The sequence below is a fragment of the Neomonachus schauinslandi genome, chromosome 1, assembly GCF_002201575.2.
Source record: "Neomonachus schauinslandi chromosome 1, ASM220157v2, whole genome shotgun sequence".
NCBI classification, from domain to species: domain Eukaryota; kingdom Metazoa; phylum Chordata; class Mammalia; order Carnivora; family Phocidae; genus Neomonachus; species Neomonachus schauinslandi.
In genome coordinates this window covers 201,645,642-201,670,498 of record NC_058403.1, presented here as the reverse complement: position 1 = coordinate 201,670,498, position 24,857 = coordinate 201,645,642, and the positions used below count along the sequence as shown (strand labels likewise).

The 24,857-nt window shown below is 57.6% G+C and overlaps 1 protein-coding gene across 6 annotated transcripts in view; it reads left to right on the top strand.

The window, feature by feature from the left end:
* MAST3 (microtubule associated serine/threonine kinase 3) overlaps nucleotides 1-24,857 on the top strand; it is a 30,674-nt gene that overhangs the window by 3,156 nt on the left and 2,661 nt on the right. Inside the window, exons 1-26 of one of the 6 annotated variants that reach the window (XM_044921953.1) lie at nucleotides 2,904-2,992; nucleotides 5,474-5,562; nucleotides 5,642-5,714; nucleotides 5,895-5,915; nucleotides 6,437-6,515; nucleotides 6,962-7,122; nucleotides 7,303-7,378; nucleotides 7,663-7,872; nucleotides 7,958-8,059; nucleotides 8,313-8,445; nucleotides 9,991-10,052; nucleotides 10,448-10,533; nucleotides 11,374-11,582; nucleotides 12,259-12,397; nucleotides 16,334-16,466; nucleotides 16,695-16,860; nucleotides 17,405-17,506; nucleotides 18,178-18,300; nucleotides 19,173-19,282; nucleotides 20,182-20,318; nucleotides 21,245-21,489; nucleotides 21,990-22,196; nucleotides 22,486-22,712; nucleotides 23,172-23,294; nucleotides 23,914-24,050; nucleotides 24,159-24,340. In XM_044921953.1, the coding sequence (XP_044777888.1) occupies nucleotides 2,904-2,992; nucleotides 5,474-5,562; nucleotides 5,642-5,714; nucleotides 5,895-5,915; nucleotides 6,437-6,515; nucleotides 6,962-7,122; nucleotides 7,303-7,378; nucleotides 7,663-7,872; nucleotides 7,958-8,059; nucleotides 8,313-8,445; nucleotides 9,991-10,052; nucleotides 10,448-10,533; nucleotides 11,374-11,582; nucleotides 12,259-12,397; nucleotides 16,334-16,466; nucleotides 16,695-16,860; nucleotides 17,405-17,506; nucleotides 18,178-18,300; nucleotides 19,173-19,282; nucleotides 20,182-20,318; nucleotides 21,245-21,489; nucleotides 21,990-22,196; nucleotides 22,486-22,712; nucleotides 23,172-23,294; nucleotides 23,914-24,050; nucleotides 24,159-24,340 (3,421 nt within the window). Of the gene's footprint in view, nucleotides 1-2,903; nucleotides 2,993-5,473; nucleotides 5,563-5,641; nucleotides 5,715-5,894; nucleotides 5,916-6,436; nucleotides 6,516-6,961; nucleotides 7,123-7,302; nucleotides 7,379-7,662; nucleotides 7,873-7,957; nucleotides 8,060-8,312; nucleotides 8,446-9,990; nucleotides 10,053-10,447; nucleotides 10,534-11,373; nucleotides 11,583-12,258; nucleotides 12,398-16,333; nucleotides 16,467-16,694; nucleotides 16,861-17,404; nucleotides 17,507-18,177; nucleotides 18,301-19,172; nucleotides 19,283-20,181; nucleotides 20,319-21,244; nucleotides 21,490-21,989; nucleotides 22,197-22,485; nucleotides 22,713-23,171; nucleotides 23,295-23,913; nucleotides 24,051-24,158; nucleotides 24,341-24,857 lie in introns of those variants that run through there. The other 5 variants (XM_044921952.1, XM_044921954.1, XM_021683264.2 and 2 more) reach the window with 5 other exon arrangements.

The following is a 24,857-nucleotide window of genomic DNA, read 5'->3' as shown; positions in this document are numbered from 1 at the left end:
AGGTAACTGAGGAAGGCCACGAGTTTGGCCCTCTCTGACAAGGTCACAACAAAAGGCATTGTCAGAAGACTGTTCCCTCTAAGGCCTTGAATGCCAAAGAGAGGAAGAATTTGCATTTTTCTCTCCAGGGTACTAAAGACCATACAGCGGATGGGGCTGGGAGGGGTGCGGACAGTACATGGGCAGGTGGGAAGGGCTGGGGTGGTCAGACCAAGAAAGGGTTGGGGGTAGGGTTCTGTATGCTCACTGTGGCTTTGCCATTTACACAGTCATTAGCACCAGCAGAGGGGGGCAGATCCTGAGTCGCAGACAGGGTTAGGATCTGAGCCCTTGGAGAGGGATTCACCCAGAAGTGTGGTTTTGCTGTAAAAGCAGTGAGGACCCATGGAGGGTGTGTGAGCCGGGGAGAAACAGGATGTGGTGGGCAGTGGGCTGGTGCCAGAGATCAGTGGCTCAGCCTTTCATGGGAGGCCTTTGCCGTGGCCACGGGCACTCTGGATTGTCAGCTGCAGCCCTGTTCTGCAGAGGAGGAAACCGAGGCCAGATGGGCGTGGGAGAAGTGGCTGCTGGGGATGCCAGAGCAGTGGGCGTAATGGGGGGCATGTAGGCAGTGCGGGGTGCGGCCACAGCTGGGATTGAGCGGGGGTAGTTCCTTTCCTGACTGCGCAGCAGTGTGTCCCTGGCACACATGGAGGGGAGGGTTCGTGGGCACAGCATGTCAGCATAGGGTGACACGAGACCATGACTCTGTCCCTCCTTGGGTCCCCAGACCTGTGGGATCTTGCATTCCCTGCACACAGGAGCCCTGTCCCTGGCCTGTGGCTCAGATGGAATACCTAAGGGTCAGAAGTGACCGCTTCCCTCCTCCCTTCCACATCTGGCCCCTCGGCAGGGCCCATCCATTGGCCTCAAAACAAGTCCAGTATCTACCCACTTTTCTCCGCAGCTTCACCCTGGTCCAGGCCTCAGTGTTCCGCCCCCCCCCCCCCCGACCCTGTCACAACGTCTCACTAGCTTCCTGCCATCTGTATTCCTGCCCCTGATAGCTCCTGTTCCCCATGGCAGACATGGAGGTGGGGGAGCTGACAAACAGTTCAGATCACACTCCTCCCATGCTCACACATCCTCCACGGCTCCCCATTGCTTCCACTGTACAACTGCACTCCTCTTGCAATGCACAAGGCTTACATGGTAAGTCCTGCTGGCATCTTCCCCTCAGTCCTGTCTCAGGGCCTTTGCCCAAGCTGTGCCCTCTGCCTGGAACACTGTTTCCATGGCTGGCTCCTCTTCCTTCTCAATGTCTGGGCTGGCTATAGCGTCACTTCCTCAGAGAGGCCTCCGGGCTAAGGTCATCCTTTGCCATTGTTGCCTCTTTCCTTTCCTTCCTTGACTTCAGGGTTCGAAATTACCTCGATCATTTCGTTGTGTCCAGTTTCCTCTCTGCCTCTTCAACCAGACTTGGGGCCTCTGAGGACAGGGTCCTCAGGGTTTAGCACAAGGTCAGGCACACAGTAGGTACTCAATAAATGTTGAGTGAGTGAATGACCAGATATGGGTGTTTGAGACCCAGGCCTGGGGGACCTGGAGATGGAGAGCATTCTGGAGGACACACCCAGGAGATACCTGAGAGTGACACTGGCCATGAAGATAGGGTGGGGAGTCTCTTGAGAGATCCGAGAAGCAAACTTGTGGCAAGAGGGTTGGGGAGAGTTAGGGTTACACACCAGGCAGGAGCACCTCTCTATGCCTTCTCTTCTCAGATGTGGGATCTGGGCTTCAGCGTCAGGCCTCTTGGGTTGGTTCCTGAAGTGTCATGTGGCCTGGGAAGGGGCCACCATTAGGGTGACACTATCCCTGCCTTCTGGGACTGTCATGAGAGGAAGAAGCATTAATTCACTGCCTACTGTGTGAGGCAGTCCTATTTCTATGGTGAGCAGGTACTGTACTCCCAACACTTTCGGTGCCTCTGATTTGATTCCATTTTCATGAAGGGACATCTCTAGATGGAGAAGCAGAGGCCTGGAAGTTAGCCTGACAATAACATTTATCAAACATGTATCAGGCACTGTGGGTGCCACCTTGCAACCCGGTTCCCCTCCCATCTTACAATTGAGAAGACAGGCGTGAGAAGTTAAATTAGGTGTCCGCGGAGTCCTGACTGTAGCCAGGCTGATGGCCTTTCCATCACACAGACAGGCAGAGCATGTCAGATGCTCTGACTCAGTTTGCTAAACATGCTCTTTCTGGCAGTCTAGTGCTGGGAGATGCTGGGACCCTTGGGAAGACAGAGCCAGACACAAGAAAAGGCTCCCTGGGAGAGGGGACCCTGGATTTTGCCAGGCAGGAAGGACGTTCCGAGGAGTGGAGCCAGCGTGGGCGCGGTAGCATGAGCCAGGCCAGGCCGTTGGATAGTTCTCAAGTGCCCCACTCAGAATGGGTTAGCGCGGGGGGGAGAGAGGGAAAAGGGGACGTGAACAGATTTACATTTCCAGGGAAAGGGGCCAAGTTCCACGGCCTAACCTACGAGGCGCCAACGCCCCGCCCCCGCTGCTAGCAGCCCTGGCAACGCCCCGCCCCTCCGCCCGCGGCCCTGGCAACGCCCAGCCCACTAGGCAGCACGCGGGTCCGCCAGCCTCGCTTCCGCGTCGCTCGCCCCGCCCCGAAGGGCCCCGCCCCCGAGAGGCCCCGCCCCCGCGCTCGTCTGGGCGGGGTTCCAGGCCGCGCTCTGGGGCGCGCGCTTCCTCTTCGCCCCCTACCCCCAGCCCCGCGGCGCGCACCCTCTGCCCCGCTCCGCGGGGCTCCCGGGGCCAATCCGGCCGCGGAGGTTCGCGCCCCGCCGCCGCCGGCTGCGCCCCCGCGCCTCCTGGGTTTCGGGCGGCGGCGGCGGCACAAAGAGAAGCAGCATGTCCGACCCCAGCTACTGGACGGCGGTGGCTGCGCCGGGCCACCGGAGCCGCCTTGCCAAGGGCGCGCTGCTGCAGCGCTCCAAGAGGTAGGGGGCACCGTGCGGGCAAAGGCGCGGCGGCCGGCCAAGCAAACACGAGTTGCCAGAAGTATACCCCGGCGGCGTGGCGAGGGCCGCTGTGTGTGGCGGTAGGGGGAAGAGGGTGGACGCTTTGGGATCAAGGTATTCGCTAGGGGCCCAGACACCCTCCTTTCGCCCTGTTACCCGGAGTTGGATGTCTGCCTGCCAGGGTCGCAGCTAGGGTGGTGACACAGGAAGCAAGGAGTTGGGACCGAGTCAGAATTCGAACCCGGGTCTCTAGGCCTGGGCAGACCTGGGGAGGATCTTCTTGGAAAAACTGAAGTTAGTCTGTCCCCTGGGCCCCGTCAGCGGAAATATTGTTTCAGAAGCAGATATTTGCTGCAGGAGGCTGGCGTGCAGGTGGCATGGCAGGAGTGGGTAAATCGGGAAAAATACTGGGTTTAACCACAGCAAAACCTGGCCTGTCTTGGAGTCTCTGTTTCCCTTTCTGAAAAGCAAAGGCCAAGTAAGGGCTGTGGACTTTACAGGACTTGGGTCCAAATTCCAGCTCAGCCACTGCCTGGCTGTGTGACCTCAGGCAGTTCCTTAACCTCTCTGTTCTCGTTGGGGCATTCGTAGAGGGGAGCACAGGCAAAGGCGGGGCAGGGACAGCAGCTGCTAAAGGACCCCAAATACTAGGTTCAGGGCTTAGACTCTTCTCCCAGCTCCTGTGGAGTTACAGAGGTCTTAGGGGCACCTCAGGGATCAGGTGGGGGCAGCTGGCCTCAGGCCATGTTTCCTGCCATATTCTCACTCTGTGTTGTCCCACATGGGTGTTTATTGAATGGCCAGGCAGCTTCTCAAGGTCGTGGGCCTTCTCCAGGGAGGGCTGAGCAAATAGTGGACACTTGACCGATGCTCGCAAGTGAACAAATGACGCCCAGGTTCCCCTCTGAGACCTCAGATATGGCTGTGTTTTCAAGAAGGCCCCACCTGAGCACAAGAGGGAGGTGGGCCAAGTATTTCCCCAAGGCTGCTGCTGTGACAAATGGTGCAGCGTGGGGCTGAGGACCCAGATGAGAGCTGGGAGAGGATGTGGGACTGGCGGCTATATGGGGGGCGGGGGATTGTTGGCAGGAAGTTTTGCAGGAACCTGTGGGTTTCACTTTTGCTTCTGCACATCAGACGAACAGGACAGTTCCCTGCGGCTGTTGACATCTGTGGCCTCAGTTTCCTAGGCTGGGAAATGGGTGCAGGTGGTCTCTCCCACCTCCGGGGCTGTTGGGATGGGCAAACGGTGACTGACTTCACTGGGGAGGCATTGCCTGCCCTCCCGCTGTGCGTCCTAGGCCCTGCAGGAGTTGTGGGGAGAGAGACGACACTGTACATGCCCACCGCAGTCTACCCAGGGCTGGGCCCAAAGCTGAACACTGTGTATGTAGTTCATCAAATCTTCCCGGCACCTTGCAAGGTATACAGATGGGGAAACTGAGGCTCAGAAGGGCAGCTGCACCTGGAGCCGTGGACAGGCTGGATGTCTTGTTGCCTCGGTCGGTTGCTGACCATGCTGTCCCGTGCCTTCAGTCTGGGACAGTGCCTCACAGTCTGCACTGTGCCTTCTGCCTGGGACACCATTCCTGGCCCTGTGAGGCCCTGAGGTTTCATCTCTTCCTCCCTGAGCCACTGAGCTGCGTTGGCGGCTCAGAGTACGTGGGCTGATGCTCTTGTCGAGAGCAGGCAGAGCTGTTGCTGGGCGACCGCACCAGGGAGGGAGGGAAGACGGGGTTGCTCTCAATTTCCCTCTGCCAAGGTGGGGGGTTGGGGCTGGGGCACAGGTGGGAGAGGCTGGGCCAGGGTGGGGGTGGCCTGGGTTGGGGGGGCGGTCTGGAAGAAGGGAACTGGGATGGAGGGAGGGAAATGCGTGGGCAAAAGTTAAGTAGGACGGGACCTAGCTGCAAGATGCTGACTTGAGGGTTTTTAAGGGTCATGTTGGCATTTTGGGGGCATCCGGGGGAGGAGGGTTGCCAAGACATTTGGGGCCGTGGGCCTGGGAAGGGGTGCATGGGGTGGAGTGGGGACCTGCCTCAATTCCCAGTGGGCTCCAGGGTCTTCTCCACCCTTTGCCTTATTTGTCAGTGCTCCTGGCAGTGGGCACGGCATAGGCAAAGGTGTGGGGGTGGGATCATGAACACAGAAGCGTGAGAAGGCGAGCCAGGAGCTCCTGGACATGGGCAGGGTCCATCAGGAGGCCGGAAGTGCTTGATGCCACCACCAATAATAACCACCGTAATCTTAATAATAGGGAATATTTGTCAAAAATGGCTATCCCAGGCCTCAAAGGCTGAGCTTGGGGCCATGTGGGCATCCAGCTGGGGCCAGAGTGGCAGTGGTCACACCTAGCTTCTCGTCCTGCCCCAAAGCCATATGTGTGCTCTGGCCTGGGCACGTGGTCCTCTGAGCTCAGAGGCCTGGGCCAGCGCCTGACTCCGTCCCCGCCTCTCCCGACAGCTGCCGCAGTGGGAACCGCAAAAGCCTCGTGGTAGGAACGCCCTCACCGACCCTTTCCCGGCCCCTGTCTCCGCTCTCCGTCCCCACAGGTGAGTGCGGGAACAAGCATGCAGGGGCGGCGTACTGTCTTTACCCCCTCTGACTCAGTGTCCCCCGCCTCCTCCCCAGCAGGCAACAGCCCCCTGGATAGTCCTCGGAACTTCTCAGCCGCGTCTGCTGTGAACTTCCCCTTTGCCCGAAGGTGAGTGGTCACTGGCTTTGAGGGATGGTGTCAGCACAGCTGGTGAGGGGCCAGGCAGGGGCATGTGCTTGGTGGCTGGGCCTGCCTCCTCATTCACTTTTTCACCTCCCCTATCCCCTGCCCCGTGGTGGTCTCTCCCTCTGGCTTCTGCCCCTGGCAAACATGCACGGCCTTCTGCAGCCACATCCCGCGCGTGGACAGGTAATTTCAGGGAGCCCTTGGGGAGGAGGAGGGCACGCCTTCCAGTCTAAAAACTATTAATTCACTAAAAGTTATGAATTCACTTAAAGCTGGTGAAGGACCTGTTGTGTATCGGGCGCTTAAATGTCACTCATTCACTCCGTAACATTTATTCAGTACTTGCCACGTGCCATACCCTATGCTGGGGGCCGAGGAAGGGGAAGCTGGACTCTGGCCTTTGGGGAGTCCTCAGTCTGGTGGGGGTGATCAGCATGTATCCCAGCAGCTGCAACTCAGAGAAGTCGGAGTTTGATGGGGTATGCATTGGCAGCTGGGTCAGGGAGGACTTCCCAGAGGAGATGTCTGAAGGATGAGGAGAAAACACATAGCGGACTTGTTCACCTTGAATCTCTGTTCTCAGCCTTTTCAGAAGATTCTTCCTCCAACAGGGCCAGAATCTGCCAGCCATGGTATCTGTCTTTAGTCCCCACAAACCATGGGGGCCATGCCTTCCTTCCAACTATTCTGGTTCTCCTCTCTAGGGCTGACGGCAGAAGATGGTCCCTTGCATCCCTCCCATCTTCTGGCTATGGAACCAACACGCCCAGCTCCACCGTCTCGGTACCCACAGTCCCACCTTGGCCAGCAGACAGGCGGGTGCGAGGTGGGGCGGGACACATCTTTGGTTTTTATCAAGGTGTTGGATAGTTGTCCAGTCAGCCAACATCCTGGCTGCCCCCTTTGTGCCCCATTCTGGGCAATGTATGGGTCCCTGAAAAGACCCAGCTTCAGTCCCAAGGAGCCCCCAGTCTGGAGGACACAGACATCCTTGTCCCATGGGGTTAGTGCCTGGCCAGAGGGAGTCTTGGGGTTGCCTAGGGTGCAGGCAGGGAGGCTTGCTGGAGGAGGGGGCATCAGAGCTAGGGTTTTGAGGGATGCATAGGAGCCAGGCAGGAGCATATTACCATCCAGTGACCAGCAGGCAGCCTAGGCCTCGACGGGTAATGCTGGGGTTCTGGCTTTGGCGCTGACTGTGAACTCGTGGCCCTGATACCCCCTCCTGCCAGTCGAGCTCATCCTCCCGGGAGCGCCTCCACCAGCTTCCTTTCCAACCGACGCCGGATGAACTATGCTTCCTGTCCAAGCATTTCCGCAGCTCAGAGAGCGTGGCTGACGAGGAGGGCGGCAACCGCTCACCCCACCTTCGCCCCCGTTCCCGCAGCCTCAGGTGGGTCTTGACCTCTGACCCCAGCCCCTCCCTGGGCTGGCTTTGGGGCCCACATTGTGGCTCTTCCTCTATGTCTGCCCCTGACCCTGTCCAAGCCTGGCCTCTGATCCTTGACCCTCCCCTGGACTGGGTCTCTGGTTCCATGTCACAAGCTGACTGTGTGTCGTCCACCCCCCACAGCCCAGGACGCACGACAGGGACCTTTGACAATGAAATCGTCATGATGAATCATGTGTACCGGGAGAGGTTCCCCAAGGTGGGCAGTGCCGATGGCTGGACCAGCCCTAACTCCCCTCCATGTTGTCCCTCCGTGGCATTCTGTCTTCTTGGCTCTATATCCCCCTCTGTCCCATTTCTGTCTGTCCCTATCTCTCTGTCTCAAACCACCGCCCCCCCAACCTAGGCATATTGCTTCTCCCCTCCCCCCAGTTCTCTGACCCCATCGCCACGTCTTTCCCTGCAGCTGTGTCTCTTGCCCCCATCTGTGTGTTGCTCCCCAGCCCCCTCCAGTGACCAGGTTGCCCCGTCCACCCTGCCCAGGCTACGGCACAGATGGAAGGCCGTCTGCAGGAGTTCCTGGCTGCCTTTGCGCCCGGTGCCCGGCTGGCACTGGCCGATGGCGTCCTGGGCTTCATCCACCACCAGATCATCGAGCTGGCCCGCGACTGCCTGGCCAAGTCTGGAGAGGCGCTCGTCACCTCCCGTTACTTCCTGGAGATGCAGGAGAAGCTGGAGAGGCTGCTGCAAGATGTGCGTGGGGGGGGGAGGTGTAGGGGTCCCCGGGCAGGCCAGGGCCCAGGACCTGCAAGTGACACTAGCACCCACCTGCCCCCAGGCCCACGAGCGCTCGGACAGTGAGGAGGTCGGCTTCATCGTCCAGCTTGTCCGGAAGCTGCTCATCATCATCTCGAGGCCAGCGAGGCTCCTTGAATGCCTGGTGAGTCTCCGCACACGGCCGGGTGACGGTCCTGCCAAGGTACCGGAGACTGCCCCTGGGGTAGAGGTTTGAGAGGCACACAGGGCACCTCCAGGCTGGGCTGGGCTGCTTTCCCCAGGGAAGGGTCAGGAGCTGAGACTCGGAGGGGAGAGCTGGAGCCGCCCCTCGGGCTGCTCCGGACAGAGGGAACAGCATGTGCCAAGGCCTGGAGGTGAGACTGAGCCCCGGCTGACCAGCCTCTCTGCACCCCCAGGAGTTTGACCCCGAGGAGTTTTATCACCTGCTGGAGGCTGCCGAGGGCCAGGCCCGAGAGGGCCAGGGCATCAAGACGGACCTGCCGCAGTACATCATCGGGCAGCTGGGCCTGGCTAAGGACCCCCTCGAGGGTGAGCTGACAGGGGAGTGGAAAGAGAAAACCCAAGGAGAGGCTGGGGCAGAGCTGTGATTCGAACCCAAGCCCGTTGACTTCACAGCTGCCATACTGTCCTTCGTCTCTCTGGGGCCCTGCCCTCGGCCACCTGCAGGGCGCACTGTGGGAAGGTGCGCTGGGGTTCCTGCGGCAGGCAGCCACACGCCAGACCCTCCGAACTGCTGGGGCCTCCGATGCCGAGTTAAGATGGACCAGGGAGCTACCATGAGCAATAGCATTGCTATTATCTCATGAAATACCTTCCCGATGTCATCTGACTGTGGCCCAGGAGGTAGACTCGGAGTCAGACAGGATGACCCGTGGGCTGGACCAGGCTGGTCAAGAACTCCCCTCAGACAGCGGAGGCAGGAGAACTGAGACGTGGTACTAGGGGAGCATCGACCTGGCCTGGTCCAGGTGTGGTCACAGGCGGCTCTGGTGAAAGGTCGATGTGTAAGCTGAGTGCTGGCAGATGGAGAGGTGACCAGGTACAGATCTGGGGAAGAGAGGCAGTGAACCAGGCAGGGGGAAGGGTGACCGCAAAGGCCCTGAGGTGGAACCATGCCTGGTGCGTGGGCAGAACAGCGGGAGGAGGGGTGTGGCTAGAGCCAAGGAAGGAGGGAAGCCGGGAGGAGGCGATGGGGTTGGCAGGGCTTTGCGCTGGGGCCAGTGTCTACCCAGCGTCATTGCTGTGTTAACCCTGGGACCGAGCTGCCATTGTCCCCGTTTAAAGCTGGAAAGACTGAGGCTCTGGGTAGATGAGGTTGAACAGGGGTTCAGACCTCAGTGGGCCCAAGGCCAGACCACTTATAGATTTGCTGTGTGGCCATGGCTGTATTCGGCTGTCCACTGGAGATAACGCAGGTGGCGCCCTGGGTGGCCCCAGGGTCAGAGGAGGCAGAAAGTGGCCAGGCAGTTGGCAGCTGAGACTGTGGGGCAGATCATCTATCCAGTGCCCCCCTGGGGGAACCCACGGAGTGAAAGGGGCTGCATTCAAACCCAGGCCTCCTTCGCCCGTGAGACTCCACTGTCCCATCCCAGCCCTGTCCCGTGACTGTGAGACTGTCTTTATTGCCATCATCATGGTTCATGTTCATCAACCACTCACTCGGGACCACCCCTCTGCCAAGCCCTAGGGCCAGAAAATTGCGGGGGGCGGGGGGGGCTCCCTCTGGGCCACACCCTAAGCTGAGGAGGATATTAGGAGCCAAAACCCAGAGGGCCCATGTCACAGCCTGTGTTAACAGGCCCAAGGCTTGGAGCCAGGATGACAGCTGTGCCATTCAGAGGCTGGGCTTCCCACTGGTCCTTCTAGAAGGTTCCTCAGCCGTTGCTTAGTCTGGTCTCCTGGGTTTGGCCAAGACCTGGACATCGTAGGGGCTCAATGATGGTATCATGGGAGCTGGTCAGGGAGGCACCATGTCCCCAGCCCAGGATGAGCCTTGGAAGCCGTGGGAAATCTCTGGGGGATCGAGGGGCAGGGCATGGAGGCCCCATTTGAGGCTCCTCCCTTGTCTTACAGAGATGGTGCCTCTGAGTCACCTGGAAGAGGAAGGACAGCCTCCAGCACCTGAGTCCCCGGAGGTAAGTCACAGAGCTTTGATGCTCCCACCTGTCTTGTTCTTTTCAAGGTAGACCAGGAGGCCATGGGAGGGGCTGGGTTTGTTGAGGTTTTGCATATACTAGGTGCTTATTAATGCCAGACTTTAGGGAGAAAGTAAAGGCAAGTGAGACTACCCTGCCATGGTGGTTGCAGACTGGAGGGGGCACCGGAAAGGGGAGTTTTGGAGGATGTATAGGAGTTTTCTGGAAGGAAAACATAGCTTGAGCCAAAGCTCAGGAACTCAGAAGCTGAGCTGGAGAAATTTGGAAGGAGGAAGTAGCATCAGACGCGAGGCCCAGTGGTTGGGACTCGAGGGAAGGGAGAGCCTGGCCTACTCTGAGGTGGGGCAGGACCCTGACCCCTTCTTGCCCCCTAGAGCCGTGCCCTCATCGGCCCATCACGGAGGAAGCCATGTGAGAACGACTTCGAGACCATCAAACTCATTAGCAACGGGGCCTACGGGTAAGTCCTCGGGTCCCCCATAGACCCATTTCTCAGATGCCCATGGGGATGACTGAGGTCCGGGTGGCCCCTGAGTGTGGAGATAGGAAACTGAGGCCTGACGAGGGAAGTAGAGATGCGATACGGCCAGGCCAGGGCCTCAGACAGCCTCATCCATGGTCTAGGCCGTTACCTGCCCCAGGTACAGGGAGTTGTAGGTATTTCGGGACCATGCAAGGAAAAAGATGGCCGTGCGGCAGCAGGGGCATGCAGTGAGCATTATCTTAGTGCCACTTTGATGGATTTGCGTGGAGGTGGGGTGGGAGGGGGAGTCCTGCACAGCATAAGACTATCCAGCGGGGGGACTAGAGAGGGGGCTCATGCGTCTAGGTGATGTCACTCAGCAGCATGGCCAGGAGTCTGGGTCAGACAGCTCCGAAAGGCAGTAGCGGCTTGGGGTCTTCATAGCCCCCAGGGTTTATCTTACAGATAGCTAGTCAGTTCGAGGCAGTTTTACTAGATAAACTTGGCAAGCTCTAAATGGTTCAAAATCTGCTCATTTCACCTCTACATAAAGCAATTTGAGCCTGGTGCCAGGGGGCTTTTGAGCTAACGGGTCTTCATCTACTGTGAAGAAGTAACCTAGGGGCCATCTTTGGCTTCTCGATGTGACACCAGGGAGGGGCAGCTTAGACCCATAGGGGGGCTGCTTTCGGAGAGGGGCTGGGGAAGGAGAAAGGGTGTCCCGGATGTAGGGCACAGCAAGGGCAAAGGCCTGGCTGGTTGGGTTCTGGGCCCAGGCCAGGCCCCACTGCCTGCGGGGGCCTCAGTGTCCGGCCTCAGTGACCCCGGCTCCCCCAGGGCTGTCTACCTGGTGCGGCACCGAGACACACGGCAGCGCTTTGCCATCAAGAAGATCAACAAGCAGAACCTGATTCTTCGCAACCAGATCCAGCAGGTCTTTGTGGAGCGTGACATCCTCACCTTTGCCGAGAACCCATTTGTGGTCAGCATGTTCTGCTCCTTCGAGACCCGGCGCCACTTGTGTATGGTCATGGAGTATGTGGAAGGTGCGGTCTCGAGGGCTTGTATGCCTACGGTGACGGGGAGCTCACCCTCTACCCAAAAGATAGTCCATCCTTTGACCAAGCTGGGGTCTGCTCTGTCCTCCAAGGGGTCCCGGCCTGCCTTGGGGGACCCTCAGTCTGTGGTGTAGGGGCCCATCCTGTGGGGTTGGGGCTGAGGGAGCTAAAGAGGAGTGTGAGAATAGGACCCTGGGGGATAGGGTAAGGATGGACACCTTTGGCAGGGGGTACTAGTGAGCAGAGGCCTGAAGGCCAGAAGTAAGAGCAGGGAAGGGAGGGAGGTAGGGGTTGGAAGGGCCAGGATGGTTGGGGGCCAGGAAGAGGAGTTGTGGGAGCAAGTTTGCCGTTTAAGAATGAGCAGGCCCTTCAGGTGAGTGTAGCGGTGTGTGTTGATCGAGGTGCTTCTATGCAAGGAGAGGGAACGAGCACTTAGGAGGCACCAGCTGTGTACAGGGTAAGGGACTGTGCCCTTACGGAGCTGCTGTCCTTCCAGGGGGAGAATCAGGAGTCGAGATCTGCCCTCCCTCCTGCCCCACTTGGTTCCCCACCTTGGTTCAGTACAGACTGGGGACGTTTTGCAGGAGGTTGGAGTGGTCCTGGAAGCCCCAGGGCGAGGCTGTAGAGCCCAGGGCCTCTGTGAATGCATCTGCGCCCCCCACAGGCGGCGACTGTGCCACGCTCCTGAAGAACATGGGCCCACTGCCCGTGGACATGGCCCGCATGTACTTCGCCGAGACGGTGCTGGCACTCGAATACTTACACAACTATGGCATTGTGCACCGTGACCTCAAGCCTGACAAGTGAGCAGCCTGGGGCCTTGGGGTGGGAGAAGGGGGGAGCAGCGCCTCTGATTGGGGTGTGGGGCTTCGCAGAGCCCCGCCTGTCTGGATTCTGCTGGCCCCTGGGGCCTCTGGTGACAGGAAGACACAGAACAGTGGCAATGTTGGGCACCTGGTGTGTACAGAGGAGATCAGGTACTTAATAGGCACCTGTTGTATGCAAGGGAAGGATAGTACATTTATGGAGGGGCTGCCAGGCAAAGAGAATGTGCCCTTTAGGATGCACAAAATACACAGGGGAAGGGACCGTGCACTCACAGAGCTGCTGCTCCAAGGGGAGAGAACGTGCACTTAGGAGGCACCATCTATATACTGGGAGCAGGGATATGCCCTTTGCAAGACCTTACATGTGAAGGAAGGGACCGTGCATGTCTTGAGCACCTGTTGTATGTTCGTGCAGGCAAGAAAGGAAGAGAACGTGTTTATTGAGAGCTTCAGGAGGTTTATTTTACTCTAGCACCTAAGAAGCACCTGCTGCATGCCGGGTCCTCTATGGGTGACTGTAAGACACATGTGTGAATAATCCTTCATGCTTTGTAACCCCTACATAATTTGCAAGGCATTCTTGCCTGCATTAATTGAGTACCTGCTATTCATAGAGCCAGGGGCTGTTCTTTTTTTTTTTTTTTAAAGATTTTATTTATTTATTTGACAGAGAGAGAGACAGCAAGAGAGGTAACACAAGCAGGGGGAGTGGGAGAGGGAGAAGCAGGCTTCCTGCCGAGCAGGGAGCCTGATGCGGGGCTCGATCCCAGGACCCTGGGATCATGACCTGAGCCGAAGGCAGACGCTTAATGACTCAGCCACCCAGGTGCCCCCAGGGGCTGTTCTTATATCACGTGCCCTGTGGATACCAGGCAAGAACCTCGAGTTTCTCGGGTTCTGGCCTCGTGGAGGTGTGAACAGAAATGTCAAGAGCCTGCGTGTTTTCAGGCATCTTGCAGTTTGTGAGTAGCTTAGAAAACAAAGCAGATGTGTATTTGGCAGCTGCTGTATACCTAGACATGTGCTCGTTTTCAGGAACCCAGATGGCAGTATGACTAACTCCTCTCACAATGATGACCCCTTTGGATTTATAAAGCACATTTTTTTAAATCTGGTGCGTAAATTCATGGGGCACCAGCTTTGTATAAGGTGATTAGAGGAACAGTTATTAGGCGATGGCTGTGTGCCAGGCGCAGAACACTTCAGCTGCCTTTGTATTAAAGTTTTTGTTTTGAGAGCAGCATTGAGCACCTACTGTCCCTTTCTCAGATGAAGATACTTGCTCCGTGGAGGTGTGAACAGAAGCGTTAAGAGCCCTGCCTGTTTCCAGGGCATCTCGTAGTTTGCCAGCAACTCAGAAGATAAAGTGTGTATTTGGCACCTGTTGTATACCTGGACCTCTGTGTTCGACACTCTGAGGATGCCCTGTGCCCAGCAGAACTCTGTGGATCATCCTAGAGAGGGGTGGGGTCTCCCGAGTGTGTCAGGTTAAACCCCAAAGCAGGACCCGCCCCTCCCAGGCTCGGGACCCTCATCTGCAAAAAGGCTCAGGAAAGTGTCCAGCCCCAGAGGGCTCAGGGACGTGGGCACACATAACTGGTGCTCGAGAAAAAAAAATTTTTTTTTCACTTTGGAAGATTTCAAATACATCCCGAAGTCAAGAGAAGGTGCATTCATTTGCTAGGGCCATCAGAGCAAAGTAGCATGGACTAGGCAGCTGAAGCCACAGAAGTGTATTCTCACAGTCCTGGAGGCCAGAAGTCCAAGATCAAGGTATCAGCAGGGCTGCCTCTGGAGGTGCCAGGGAAGGATCTCTTCCAGGTCTCTCCCCCAGCTTCTGGTGATTTCGTGGCTCATGGCAGCATCACTCCGGCCTTCACGTGGTGTCCTCCCTCTGCATGTCTGTGTCCACATGTCCCCTTTTCATAAGGACACCAGTCCTATTGAATGCGGGACCACTATGTTCTAGGACGTCCTCATTTAACTAGTCACATGACCATCGTCCCTCTAAATTAGGTCATATTTGTAGTTCCTGGGGGTGAGGACTTCCACATGGGAATTTGGGGATACACAGTTCAGCCCAGAACAGAAGGGTCCAGTGCCCCCGCCGTCTACTCCCCACATCCATCCTGATCCTGCAGCTTCCAACACTCGCCCAGTCCTGCTTGCTCCCACTTCCAGCTCCCCCCTCCCCCCAGGATGGGTAATTTGAAGCATATCCCCGGCATCATAGCACTTCATTTCTAAGAAGGAAAACATTTTTCTTAAATAGCTCATATAGTCGGTGTTCAAGAGGTGAATGTTTTTTAGACAGGCATGTGCCCATAGGAACTCCAGAAGTATTGGTTGTCTTAACAGTGGATGGCCCCAGGGCTGCCTAAGCCCTTGGTTTTTGATATTTTTTTAAATTTTATTTTATTTTTATTTTGTTTTTTTTAAAGATTTTATTTATTTATTTGACAGCGAGACACAGTGAGACAGGGAACACAAGCAGGGGGAGCAGCAGAGGGAGAAGCAGGCTTCCCGCTGAGCAGGGAGCCTGAGGCGGGGCTCGATCCCAGGACCCTGGGACCATGACCTGAGCCGAAGGCAGACTGCTTAACCGACTGAGCCACCCAGGCACCCCAAGCCCTTGGTTTTAACTGCACCTGGGGGCTACACCAAAATGGTTTTCCTCAGTTGATGTACGCAGTAGTTGCTCAAGAAACATCTCTTATTTTTAAAAATAGTGGCTGCACATAGTAGGTGCACAGAATTATTTTTTTTATAGAGTCGAGGTATACAGGATGTGCCAAATAAAGGGTTTATCAAACAGCTTGGATATACACAGTGAGTTCTCTAGAAATGAAGCAGCCCGTGTACCAGGAGGTACATAAAAATGTGACTTTATGGGGCACCTGGGTGGCTCAGTCATTAAGCGTCTGCCTTTGGCTCAGGTCATGATCCTGGGGTCCTGGGATTGAGCCCCGCATCGGGCTCCCTGCTCCGCGGGAAGCCTGCTTCTCCCTCTCCCACTCCCCCTGCTTGTGTTCCCTCTCTCAGTGTGTCTCTCTCTGTCAAATAAATAAAACCTTAAAAAAAAAAAATGTGATTTTATAAAGATGGTCCATGTGGTTCTATCACCTAGCAAAACGTGTATGTACTTAAGCTGATGGGAAAACTTGAAAAGCAGGGTACATGGTAGGTGTCCAAGTTTTTTTTTTTTTAAAGATTTTATTTATTTATTTGACAGAGAGAGAGATAGCGAGAGCAGGAACAGAAGCAGGGGGAGTGGGAGAGGGAGAAGCAGGCTTCCCGTGGAGCAGGGAGCCCGATGTGGGACTCGATCCCAGGACCCTGGGACCATGACCTGAGCCGAAGGCAGATACTTAACGACTGAGCCACCCAGGCGCCCGGTGTCCAAGTTTTTAAAAGTGGGTCTCCTCATGAGGTGCACAGAAAGATTTCTGTATACAGCAGATGCTCAAAGTGTGTTCATTGTTCAACAGGGAATGTAAACAATAAGTGCTTGCAAAGCGTTTAGTTTGTTAAAAAGAATGGACACATGTACAAACATGTATTTTAGATCCACCCAGTAGGTGTTCAGACGTTTTAACGCACAGTTGGGAGACGGAGTGATTCTCAGGAAATTTGTATTTGGACAGTGGAGTATACAGTTGGTGCTCAGCAGCGACAGCGGACGCATCCAGTAGGTGCACCAAGATGTTTGCCAGATTTGAAATACCGCCCAAGACCTACTGGTTCTTGTGATAATGTGCCTGTGTTCAGGAAGCTCTTTCAGACCCCCTCCGGGGAGTGAAGCTGCCCTGGCTGGACCTCAGCCCACCTGGGGTGGCACCAAGTTCTGGGGTGGCATGAGCGGCCAGGCACCTCGGGCCCCCGGCCCTGAGTGCACCACCCACCCGCCCACAGCCTACTCATCACCTCACTTGGCCACATCAAGCTGACCGACTTTGGCCTGTCCAAGATTGGGCTCATGAGCATGGCCACCAACCTCTACGAGGGCCACATCGAGAAGGACACCCGGGAGTTCGTGGACAAGCAGGTGTGCGGGTGGGCAGGGGGCCGTGGGGGCGGGACCACCTCCCTCTGTCTGGATCCTGACCCTCAGGACATGGGGAGATTTTGCAGCACAAAGGAGAAGATAAACTGCTCCCCCTCCCCCACCATTCTCTCCACCCCTGTGCCCAGCCTGGCCTCGACCTCTCCATCTCTCCCGTGGCCTCTCTGGAGTTGGAGGCCATCCTCCTTTTCCCCATTCTGCCTGACCCAGGTGTGCGGGACGCCTGAGTACATCGCGCCCGAGGTGATCTTCCGCCAGGGCTACGGGAAGCCGGTGGACTGGTGGGCCATGGGTGTTGTCCTCTATGAATTCCTGGTGGGCTGTGTGCCTTTCTTCGGAGATACCCCCGAGGAACTCTTTGGCCAGGTGGTCAGTGGTGCGTTTCCCCCACCATGGCCGCGGTTCAAGTCTTGGCCCCACTGGGGCTCTGGGCAGCAGCCCCCCTACAGGGTGCCTAGCCCCAGCCGGACACTGGGGACATGGCCAAGGGCAAGACAGACAGTGAGGGAGATCAATAAGCAAATTACCGAACATCAGATACAAAAAAATGCCAAGGAAAAAAAGCAGGAAGAGGGGAGAGGATGGGGTACCAGATGTGGGGGCTGCCTTAAATAGGGGGTCACGGAGGCCTCGCTGAGGTGACAGTGTGAGCAAAGCCTGAAGGAGCGAGAGGGGGCCACAGAAGTAGAAGAGGGGTACGGCCCTGGTGGAGGGGTACAGCCGGAGCAAAGGCTGTAGGTGGGACTGAGCCTGGCGTGTTGAAGGAACAGAGGAGGCCGATGGCTTGGTGTGCAGTGAGTGAGGGGAGGTGGTTGGAGGTGCTATGAAGGGCTATCCTCACCCTCTCACTCCCTCTCCTATTTTATTTCATTTTATTAATTTAATTTAATTTAATTTTTTTTCCCTTCTTCTCATTTTAGATGAGATCATGTGGCCAGAAGGGGATGAGGCCCTCCCAGCTGATGCCCAAGACCTCATCACCAGGCTGCTCCGACAGAGCCCACTGGACCGTCTGGGCACTGGTATGTGATGGGGGGGGGCAGGAGGGGGATGGGGACTGGGGAAGCAATAACTCAAGAGACTACATAGAGGAGGGAGGCTTGGGGCTGGGGTTTTGAAGGATACATAGGAGTTCACCAGGAGCTAACAGGTAGCTGGGTCTGATGCAGACAAGGGGCACTGAGGCTGAGTATGGGAGCCTGCAAGGTCATCATGGGCTGTGTCCTCAGGTCCTCAAAGGCCCAGCCCAGTGGATCCCACTGTTCCAATTTCCTTAGCCACCTAATTAATGGTTAAGGGACTGAGACTCTTGCAGCACCTCATTACCCAGCCACTACAGGTCACGTTCATGATGAAGCCTAGCCACTGGAGAGGACCACAAGGGCTCAGGCTGGGGAACAGGATACCTTCACGCAGTCAGTCTACTCCATGGAGTAGAAATGCATGGAAAAGGCCTGGGAAGGAAGCCCTCCTAGGGCTCTGGGGTTTCTCCGGGTGGTGGGATCTCAGAATCCAGCAGAGGCAAGAGCAGGGCCTGGGTTCTAGCCCCGGCTCCGTCCCTCTTCAGATGCTGAAACAGCAGCTGCTCCCCTCGCCATCTTTATGGTTCTGTGTTGGCCAAGTTTGGGCTCCTAGTTGACCCAGGGGGCAGTGGGGACGGGGGGCTGCAGGGCTGAGCTGGGCATGTCCGTAGGTGGCACCCACGAGGTAAAGCAGCACCCCTTCTTCTGGACACTGGACTGGGCCGGGCTTCTGCGACACAAAGCTGAGTTTGTGCCACAGCTTGAAGCCGAGGACGACACCAGCTACTTTGACAGTAAGTAGGGGTCAAGGGGGCGGACTCTGCTGTCCCACATTTGCCTGAGACGGTGTGGGGTGTCTGCCAGGGTCTCCACCCAGCCGCCTCGCCCTGAGCCTGGAGCTTCTGACTTCCTGAGCTTTCTGAGAAATCAGAGCATGTCTGCTGGTAGCTGCCCCACCCAACCCCCCCACCCCCCCGGCTGGTTTCCTGTGCATCCGGGGTCAGGAGGCCACGGCATCCTTCTGGATTGCAGGAGGGGAAACCGAGGCGCTGAGTGTGGCAGACCCTGACCTGACATCCCTAGCAGGTTCAGCCTCCTGAGTGTCCAGCCTTGACCAGGCACGGAGCCCTGTCTGTCACACAGAAGGGTGGGGCGCTTTGCTGGGCTTTGTGGGGGGAACCCCTCCAACACTGTGGGTGGGCTCAGACAAGTCTTCCTCTGCCCACTTGGGGCTCCAGCCAAGCAGATGAAATGTCCTCGGTTTCCAGCACCTCCTCCAGACCTTGCTGTGTGCTCTTGGGCATGTCAGAGGTCCTCTCTGAGCATCTGTTTCCTCTTCTGTAAAATGGGGAGCATCCTTTTAAGATGCCCAGTATTACCTACTTCTGGGTGACCCATCTCAGGGGTGAGAAGACTGAGGGTCAGACACAAGAATTCCCACCCACGATCCTGTAGATCGTAGGGATGCAGCTGGGTTGTTTATTGCCAGGTACTCACTCTGCAACTCAAGCCTCCTGTGGTCCCTAAATACACCAGCCATGGTCCCACCTCGATGCCTTTGCCCTGACAGTGTCTCCCCGCCTGGGACACCCTTCCCACATCACCCCACAGCCCTTGCAGCCGCCTGTGGGCATCAGGTGGGCTGCACGTGCCTTTCCCTCCCCAGCACGTTCGGAACGTTACCGCCACCTGGGCTCAGAGGATGAAGAGACCAATGACGAGGAGTCATCCACAGAGATCCCTCAGTTCTCGTCTTGTTCCCACCGCTTCAGCAAGGTGGGCCCGGGGCCTAGACACAGCTAGCACTCAGGAAACCTGCAAGATGTTCACTGCGGGGGGTGGGGGGCGGGGGGGGGGGTGTTCGTCTACCTTTTTTTTTTTTAATTATTATTGTGGTAAGAATACATATAAAATGTACCACACTAGCCATTTTAAACTGTACAGTTCAGCGCCATTTAGTACATTCAGAATGTTGGACACCCATCACCTCTGTCTAGCTCTAGAACCTTTCCATCACCCCCGCCCCCACGAGCAGTCACTCCCCTGCCCCCCTCCCCCGGCCCCTGGCAACCACCAATCTGCCTTCTGTCTCTGGATTTGCCTATTCTGGATCTTTCACCTAAGTGGAATCATATAACATGTGGCCTTTCATGTCTGACCTCTTGCGCTCAGCACGACGTCTTCGACCCGTGTCAGAGCTTGGTTCCTCTTTATGGCCGAGTGCTATTCCGTTGCGTGGATGGGCCACACTGTGTTTACCCCTCCGTCGATGGACATTCGGGGTGTGCCTGTGTTGAGGTGCTTGTGAACAGTGCTGCTCTCTCACTGCTTACTTTAGAGCCTCACCAGCTTAAGCGCCTTCCTTCGTTTATAATTGGATGAAAAAAACCTTCTGTGCTGCTTGCGGGCCTGAGACCCACGCAGAGCATCCTGATCAGCAGCAGGAACCCCGGCTGTGGCCCCGTTGGTAGCCAGGGCCCTCTGAGCCTCAGTTTCTCCATCTGTACAGTGGGCTAAAGACTCTTCTGTTCTTAGGGATGTGGCGAGCATGGATAGAAGGAAATGACTCACAAGGAAGCATCGGGCTTATAGGAAGCATTCAACTAAGCCGGCTCTTCCCCAGGGGTGTGGCCGCCTGTCTCCGTGTCCTTATCGTTATATTCTGTTGCTGCCAGGTCTATAGCAGCTCCGAGTTCCTGGCCGCCCAGCCCACCCCAACCTTCGCTGAGCGGAGCTTCAGTGAGGACCGGGAGGAAGGGTGGGAGCGCAGCGGTGAGGGCGAGTCCGGCCGCCGCTTGAGCGTGGAGATCCGGTAGGTGGGCTGGGGAGCGTGCGCAGATCCAGCCACCAAGCCTGCCGGGAGGGGGGTACCACAAGGTCTAATGCTGGACAGAGCTTCCCGTGGCCCAGTCGGAAAGGATCAAACACGTGGGCTGGCGTGTCAGAGCCCCGCCAACGTGGCCCCCCTGGCTTTGTGCCCCAGACCACACCGAGCATAGAGCAACTGCGCGGTCATACTGCTAGGCTTTTGCTTGCCCTCTTCCAGAATACCCTTTGCTGACAAACTCCTGTTCATTCTTCGAAGACCAGACTCAACAGAAAAACAATCAATGTCTGCTAACGGAGGGGTGTTGGAAGCTGGGTTTTTAAAAGACAGACAGAGGGGCGCCTGGGTGGCTCAGTCAGTTAAGCGTCTGCCTTCGGCTCAGGTCATGATCCCGGGGTCCTGGGATTGAGCCCCATGTCAGGCTCCCTGCTCAGCGGGAAGCCTGCTTCTCCCTCTCCCACTCCCCCTGCTTGCGTCTCTCTCTGTCAAATAAATAAATAAAATCTTTAAAAAAATAATAATAAAAGACAGAAATTCTCTGGGCAGACAGAGGACCGAGCATGCTGAGGGAATTCACCCCGCATTTACAAATTACCTCTGTTTCTTTTTTTCTTTTTTTTTTTTTTATTTATTTGAGAGAGAGAGAATGAGAGACAGAGAGCATGAGAGGGAGGAAGGTCAGAGGGAGAAGCAGACTCCCCGCCGAGCAGGGAGCCCGATGCGGGACTCGATCCCGGGACTCCAGGATCATGACCTGAGCCGAAGGCAGTCGCTTAACCAACTGAGCCACCCAGGCGCCCCAAATTACCTCTGTTTCTAAGCTGAGAGTTAAAATATGGCCACTAGGGGTGACTGGGTGTCCTGGGGCGAGGGTACCTGGCAAGTGTGACTTTGGCTCTCCTCTGCTGCAGACTGAGGTCCTGGACATCCTCTGGTTCTTCCTGCCAGTCATCTTCTTCCCAGCCTGAGCGGGGCCCTAGCCCATCTCTCTTGAATACTATTATCCTGGACACAATGCCCAAGTTTGCCTTCTCGTCAGAGGATGAGGGAGCCAGCCCAGCCTCTGCAGGCCCCAAGAGGCCCATCTTCATTCTGGGGGAGCCTGATCCACCCCCAGCAGCCACCCCAGTGATGCCCAAGCCCTCAAGCCTTTCTGGTAGGTGAGGTCCCAGATGGGAGGGATCGTATTGTAGAAAGTTTCCCAGAGGAGGGACTATTTGAGATGGGTTTTGAAGGCTGAGTAGGAGCTCTACAGAGAGACCATTCGCTTGTCTAACAAAGGCTTTAAGATAGGAGACGCCAGGGCTCCAGAGAGGCCTCAGGCCTCAGTGTTACTCCCAGTCTAGGGATGATACCCCCAGCTTCATGGGGTCAGGATGGGACTGGAGAAGGGGATGAGGCTGGGGAGCTCTGAGAGGGGTGTAGGGGTCTGAGGGCTGGGGGAAGGCTTCTTAGAGGAGGGGACTTGAAGAGTGGAGCTTTCCAGGGAGAGCAGGGCAGGAAGGAAGTGTAGGAAGGGGGAACTGCCTGAAGAAAGGCCAGGAGGAGGCTGAACGGTGTACACGCTGACTGGGGAGGAAGGGGCTTTGCCTCCCGAGGGCAGGGGGCGGAGTGGTGAGAGCGGCCAGGCTGACCGCCAACCCTGCTGACCCCTAGCCGACACAGCCGCCCTCAGCCACGCACGCCTACGAAGCAACAGCACTGGTGCGCGACACTCGACACCACGGGCCCTGGATGCTGGTCGGGGCCGCCGCCTTGGGGGCTCAAGGGACCCAGCTCCAGAGAAGTCTCGGGTGTCCCCCAGCGGGGGCCGCGTACCCAAGTCTGCCTCAGTGTCCGCCCTGTCCCTCATCATCACAGCCGGTACCACGCATGGCCCAGCCTTGTCTTTGCCTGTCTGTCCATGTCTGTTTTGACCCCTGGGTTGGGGCCGTGCCACGGGACGGGGGAAGCGGCTAGTCCCAGGGAGAGCTGGGGGACTGGCATTCCCGGCAGAGGGCACTGCATGTGCAAAGGCCAGGCAGGGGCGGGGGCCGTGCTGGGGGCATTGGAACAACAGGAAAGCAGCTAGAGTGATCAGCTTGGTGGGGGGCTGCCCTCCTGGCCCTGGTCCCTGCAAGGGAGTGACCCCCTCCCAACCCTGGTCCTGCAGATGATGGCAGCGGCGGCCCCCTCATGAGCCCTCTGTCCCCACGCTCACTGTCCTCGAACCCATCGTCCCGAGACTCCTCTCCAAGCCGAGACCCGTCCCCCGTGTGTGGCAGCCTGCGGCCCCCCATTGTCATCCACAGCTCAGGCAAGAAGTACGGCTTCAGCCTGCGGGCCATCCGCGTCTACATGGGCGACAGCGATGTCTACACCGTGCACCACGTTGTCTGGGTAAGTTGGTCTGGTGAGCAGGAAGGGCGGGACCTGGTTTGAGTCTAGCTTCCCCCTGGCAAGATGCTTCACTTTTGGAGCCGCACTTTCTAGTCTCATTGCCTGCAAGGTTTTGGAGCCCAGGGCAGGGAGCTGGTGCCACCTGGATCTTTGCAGTCCCTCTTCCTTATGGGGGGGGCTTGGGCAAGATGGACAGGGATGGACAGAGGGTTAGAGACCTCAGTTGGGCATGAAGCTCCTAGCCCCTGCCCACAGATGCACAGTGGGAGTGTCGTCCTGCCTCCTCCAAGCCCAGGGCCTGTTCCCTCCCCACCAGTCACTCTCTGAACAGCCCCCAAGGTCAAGGAAACAGCACAGGAGGCAGCAGCTTGTTGGGGTCCCATGGCTGACCCAGCTGGCAAGGGGTCTCCAGCTGTGGGGCCCCAGAGCACTGACGCTACTATCCACCCTCACCCCCAGAATGTGGAGGAGGGAAGCCCCGCCCAGGAGGCGGGCCTGCGAGCCGGGGACCTCATCACCCACATCAACGGGGAGTCAGTCCTGGGGCTGGTGCACATGGATGTTGTTGAGCTGCTGCTGAAGGTACAGCGCCCACCACTGCCCACCCTGGGGGCTCCCAGAACCCCTATCCCCTGTCCATCCTCAGGGCCCTCGATCTGTCCCCACTGCCTACCCTCTGGTTTGCTCCTCTGACCCCCTGACAGCCCCTGATGCTGAGGTTCTCGCCCTGGAACCACACCTTTCCACACCTGGGCCCAATTCCAGGCCTTGCATGTCCCCTCCACTCTGCCCAGGATGTACCTCCTTCTTAGTCCCCCAGGTTCCCCTACTTTTGGCCCTCCCTCTGGCTCACCCTGACCATATGAGGCTGGGGATATCCATACTGTCTTCGTCTTCCTCAGATCAGGCGTCCTCCGGGGCTGAGGCCTGGCGGTAGGGAGGCAGACACAGGCCAGGAGGCAGGGCCTTGTTTGGATAGCTCCTAGGACCTGTGGGTGGGTGGGTGGGTGGGTGGATGGGCAGCTCGTTGCATGGACGGACAGATGGCGGACATGTACCTTTGGCCTACCGGGTGGTGGGTCATTAGGGGAGAAGTGGGCAGATAGGCTCGGGGGCTTCGATGGATGAGGAGGTAGGCGGGTGGGTGGGTGGCTCCCTAGATGGGAGGCATCCAGGTGACCCCTCGCCATCCCTCCTGCAGAGCGGCAACAAGATCGCCCTCCGGACCACCGCCCTGGAGAACACCTCCATCAAGGTGGGCCCCGCCCGGAAGAATGTGGCCAAGGGCCGCATGGCACGCCGGAGCAAACGGAGCCGCCGGCGGGAGACACAGGACCGGTGAGCAGCGGGTGGGCCCTCCACGGAGTGTTGGTGGAGGACCCGGGGGCCAGCTCCCCGGGCTACTGGGGGCGTGGGTTCTGAAGCATCAGGGCTTCCCACCCTCAGGCGGAAGTCGCTCTTCAAGAAGATCTCAAAACAGTCCTCTGTGCTACACACCAGCCGCAGCTTCTCTTCCGGCCTCCACCACTCCCTGTCATCCAGCGAAAGCCTCCCGGGGTCACCCACCCACAGCCTCTCCCCCAGCCCCACCACGCCTTGCCGCAGCCCAGCTCCTGATCCCCCAGCAGGTACGTGTGCCACCCCAGGGCAGCTCAGGCCTGTGGTGCCTGGCCCCACTGAGGGAGCCAGCAGGGTTTAAAGGAGGGAATGACATGATGTGGGAAATGAGGTGACTAGAAGGGCCTTTCCGGGCAGCCTGGAGTGGTAGGAGACAGGTGTGAGAGCAGGGAAGAGTGTACCCAGCAGAGGGAGCATCATGAACAGAGAGGGCTGGGCAGGAGGGTTACGAAAGCAGGGGAGAGAGGAAGTTGGGAGATGAGTCAAGCCAAGGAGCTGGGCTTACGTTGGTGGGCAGTTGGGAGCCATGGAGGGTGTGTGAGCTGGAGAGGGCATGTTTTAGAGGGGTCTGAGTTTTAGAAAGATCATTCTGGGGCAGGAAAGGATGGTGATTTGGCCCAATGCTGAGCGCCCCCAGTCTGTGAGACAGCCAGACACAGACACCCCCAGCCCCAGTGGGTTAGCATCCAGCTGAAGGGAGGAACAGGCTGGGGCAACCCAAAGGGGAAGCAGGGAGGGCCTCCAGGA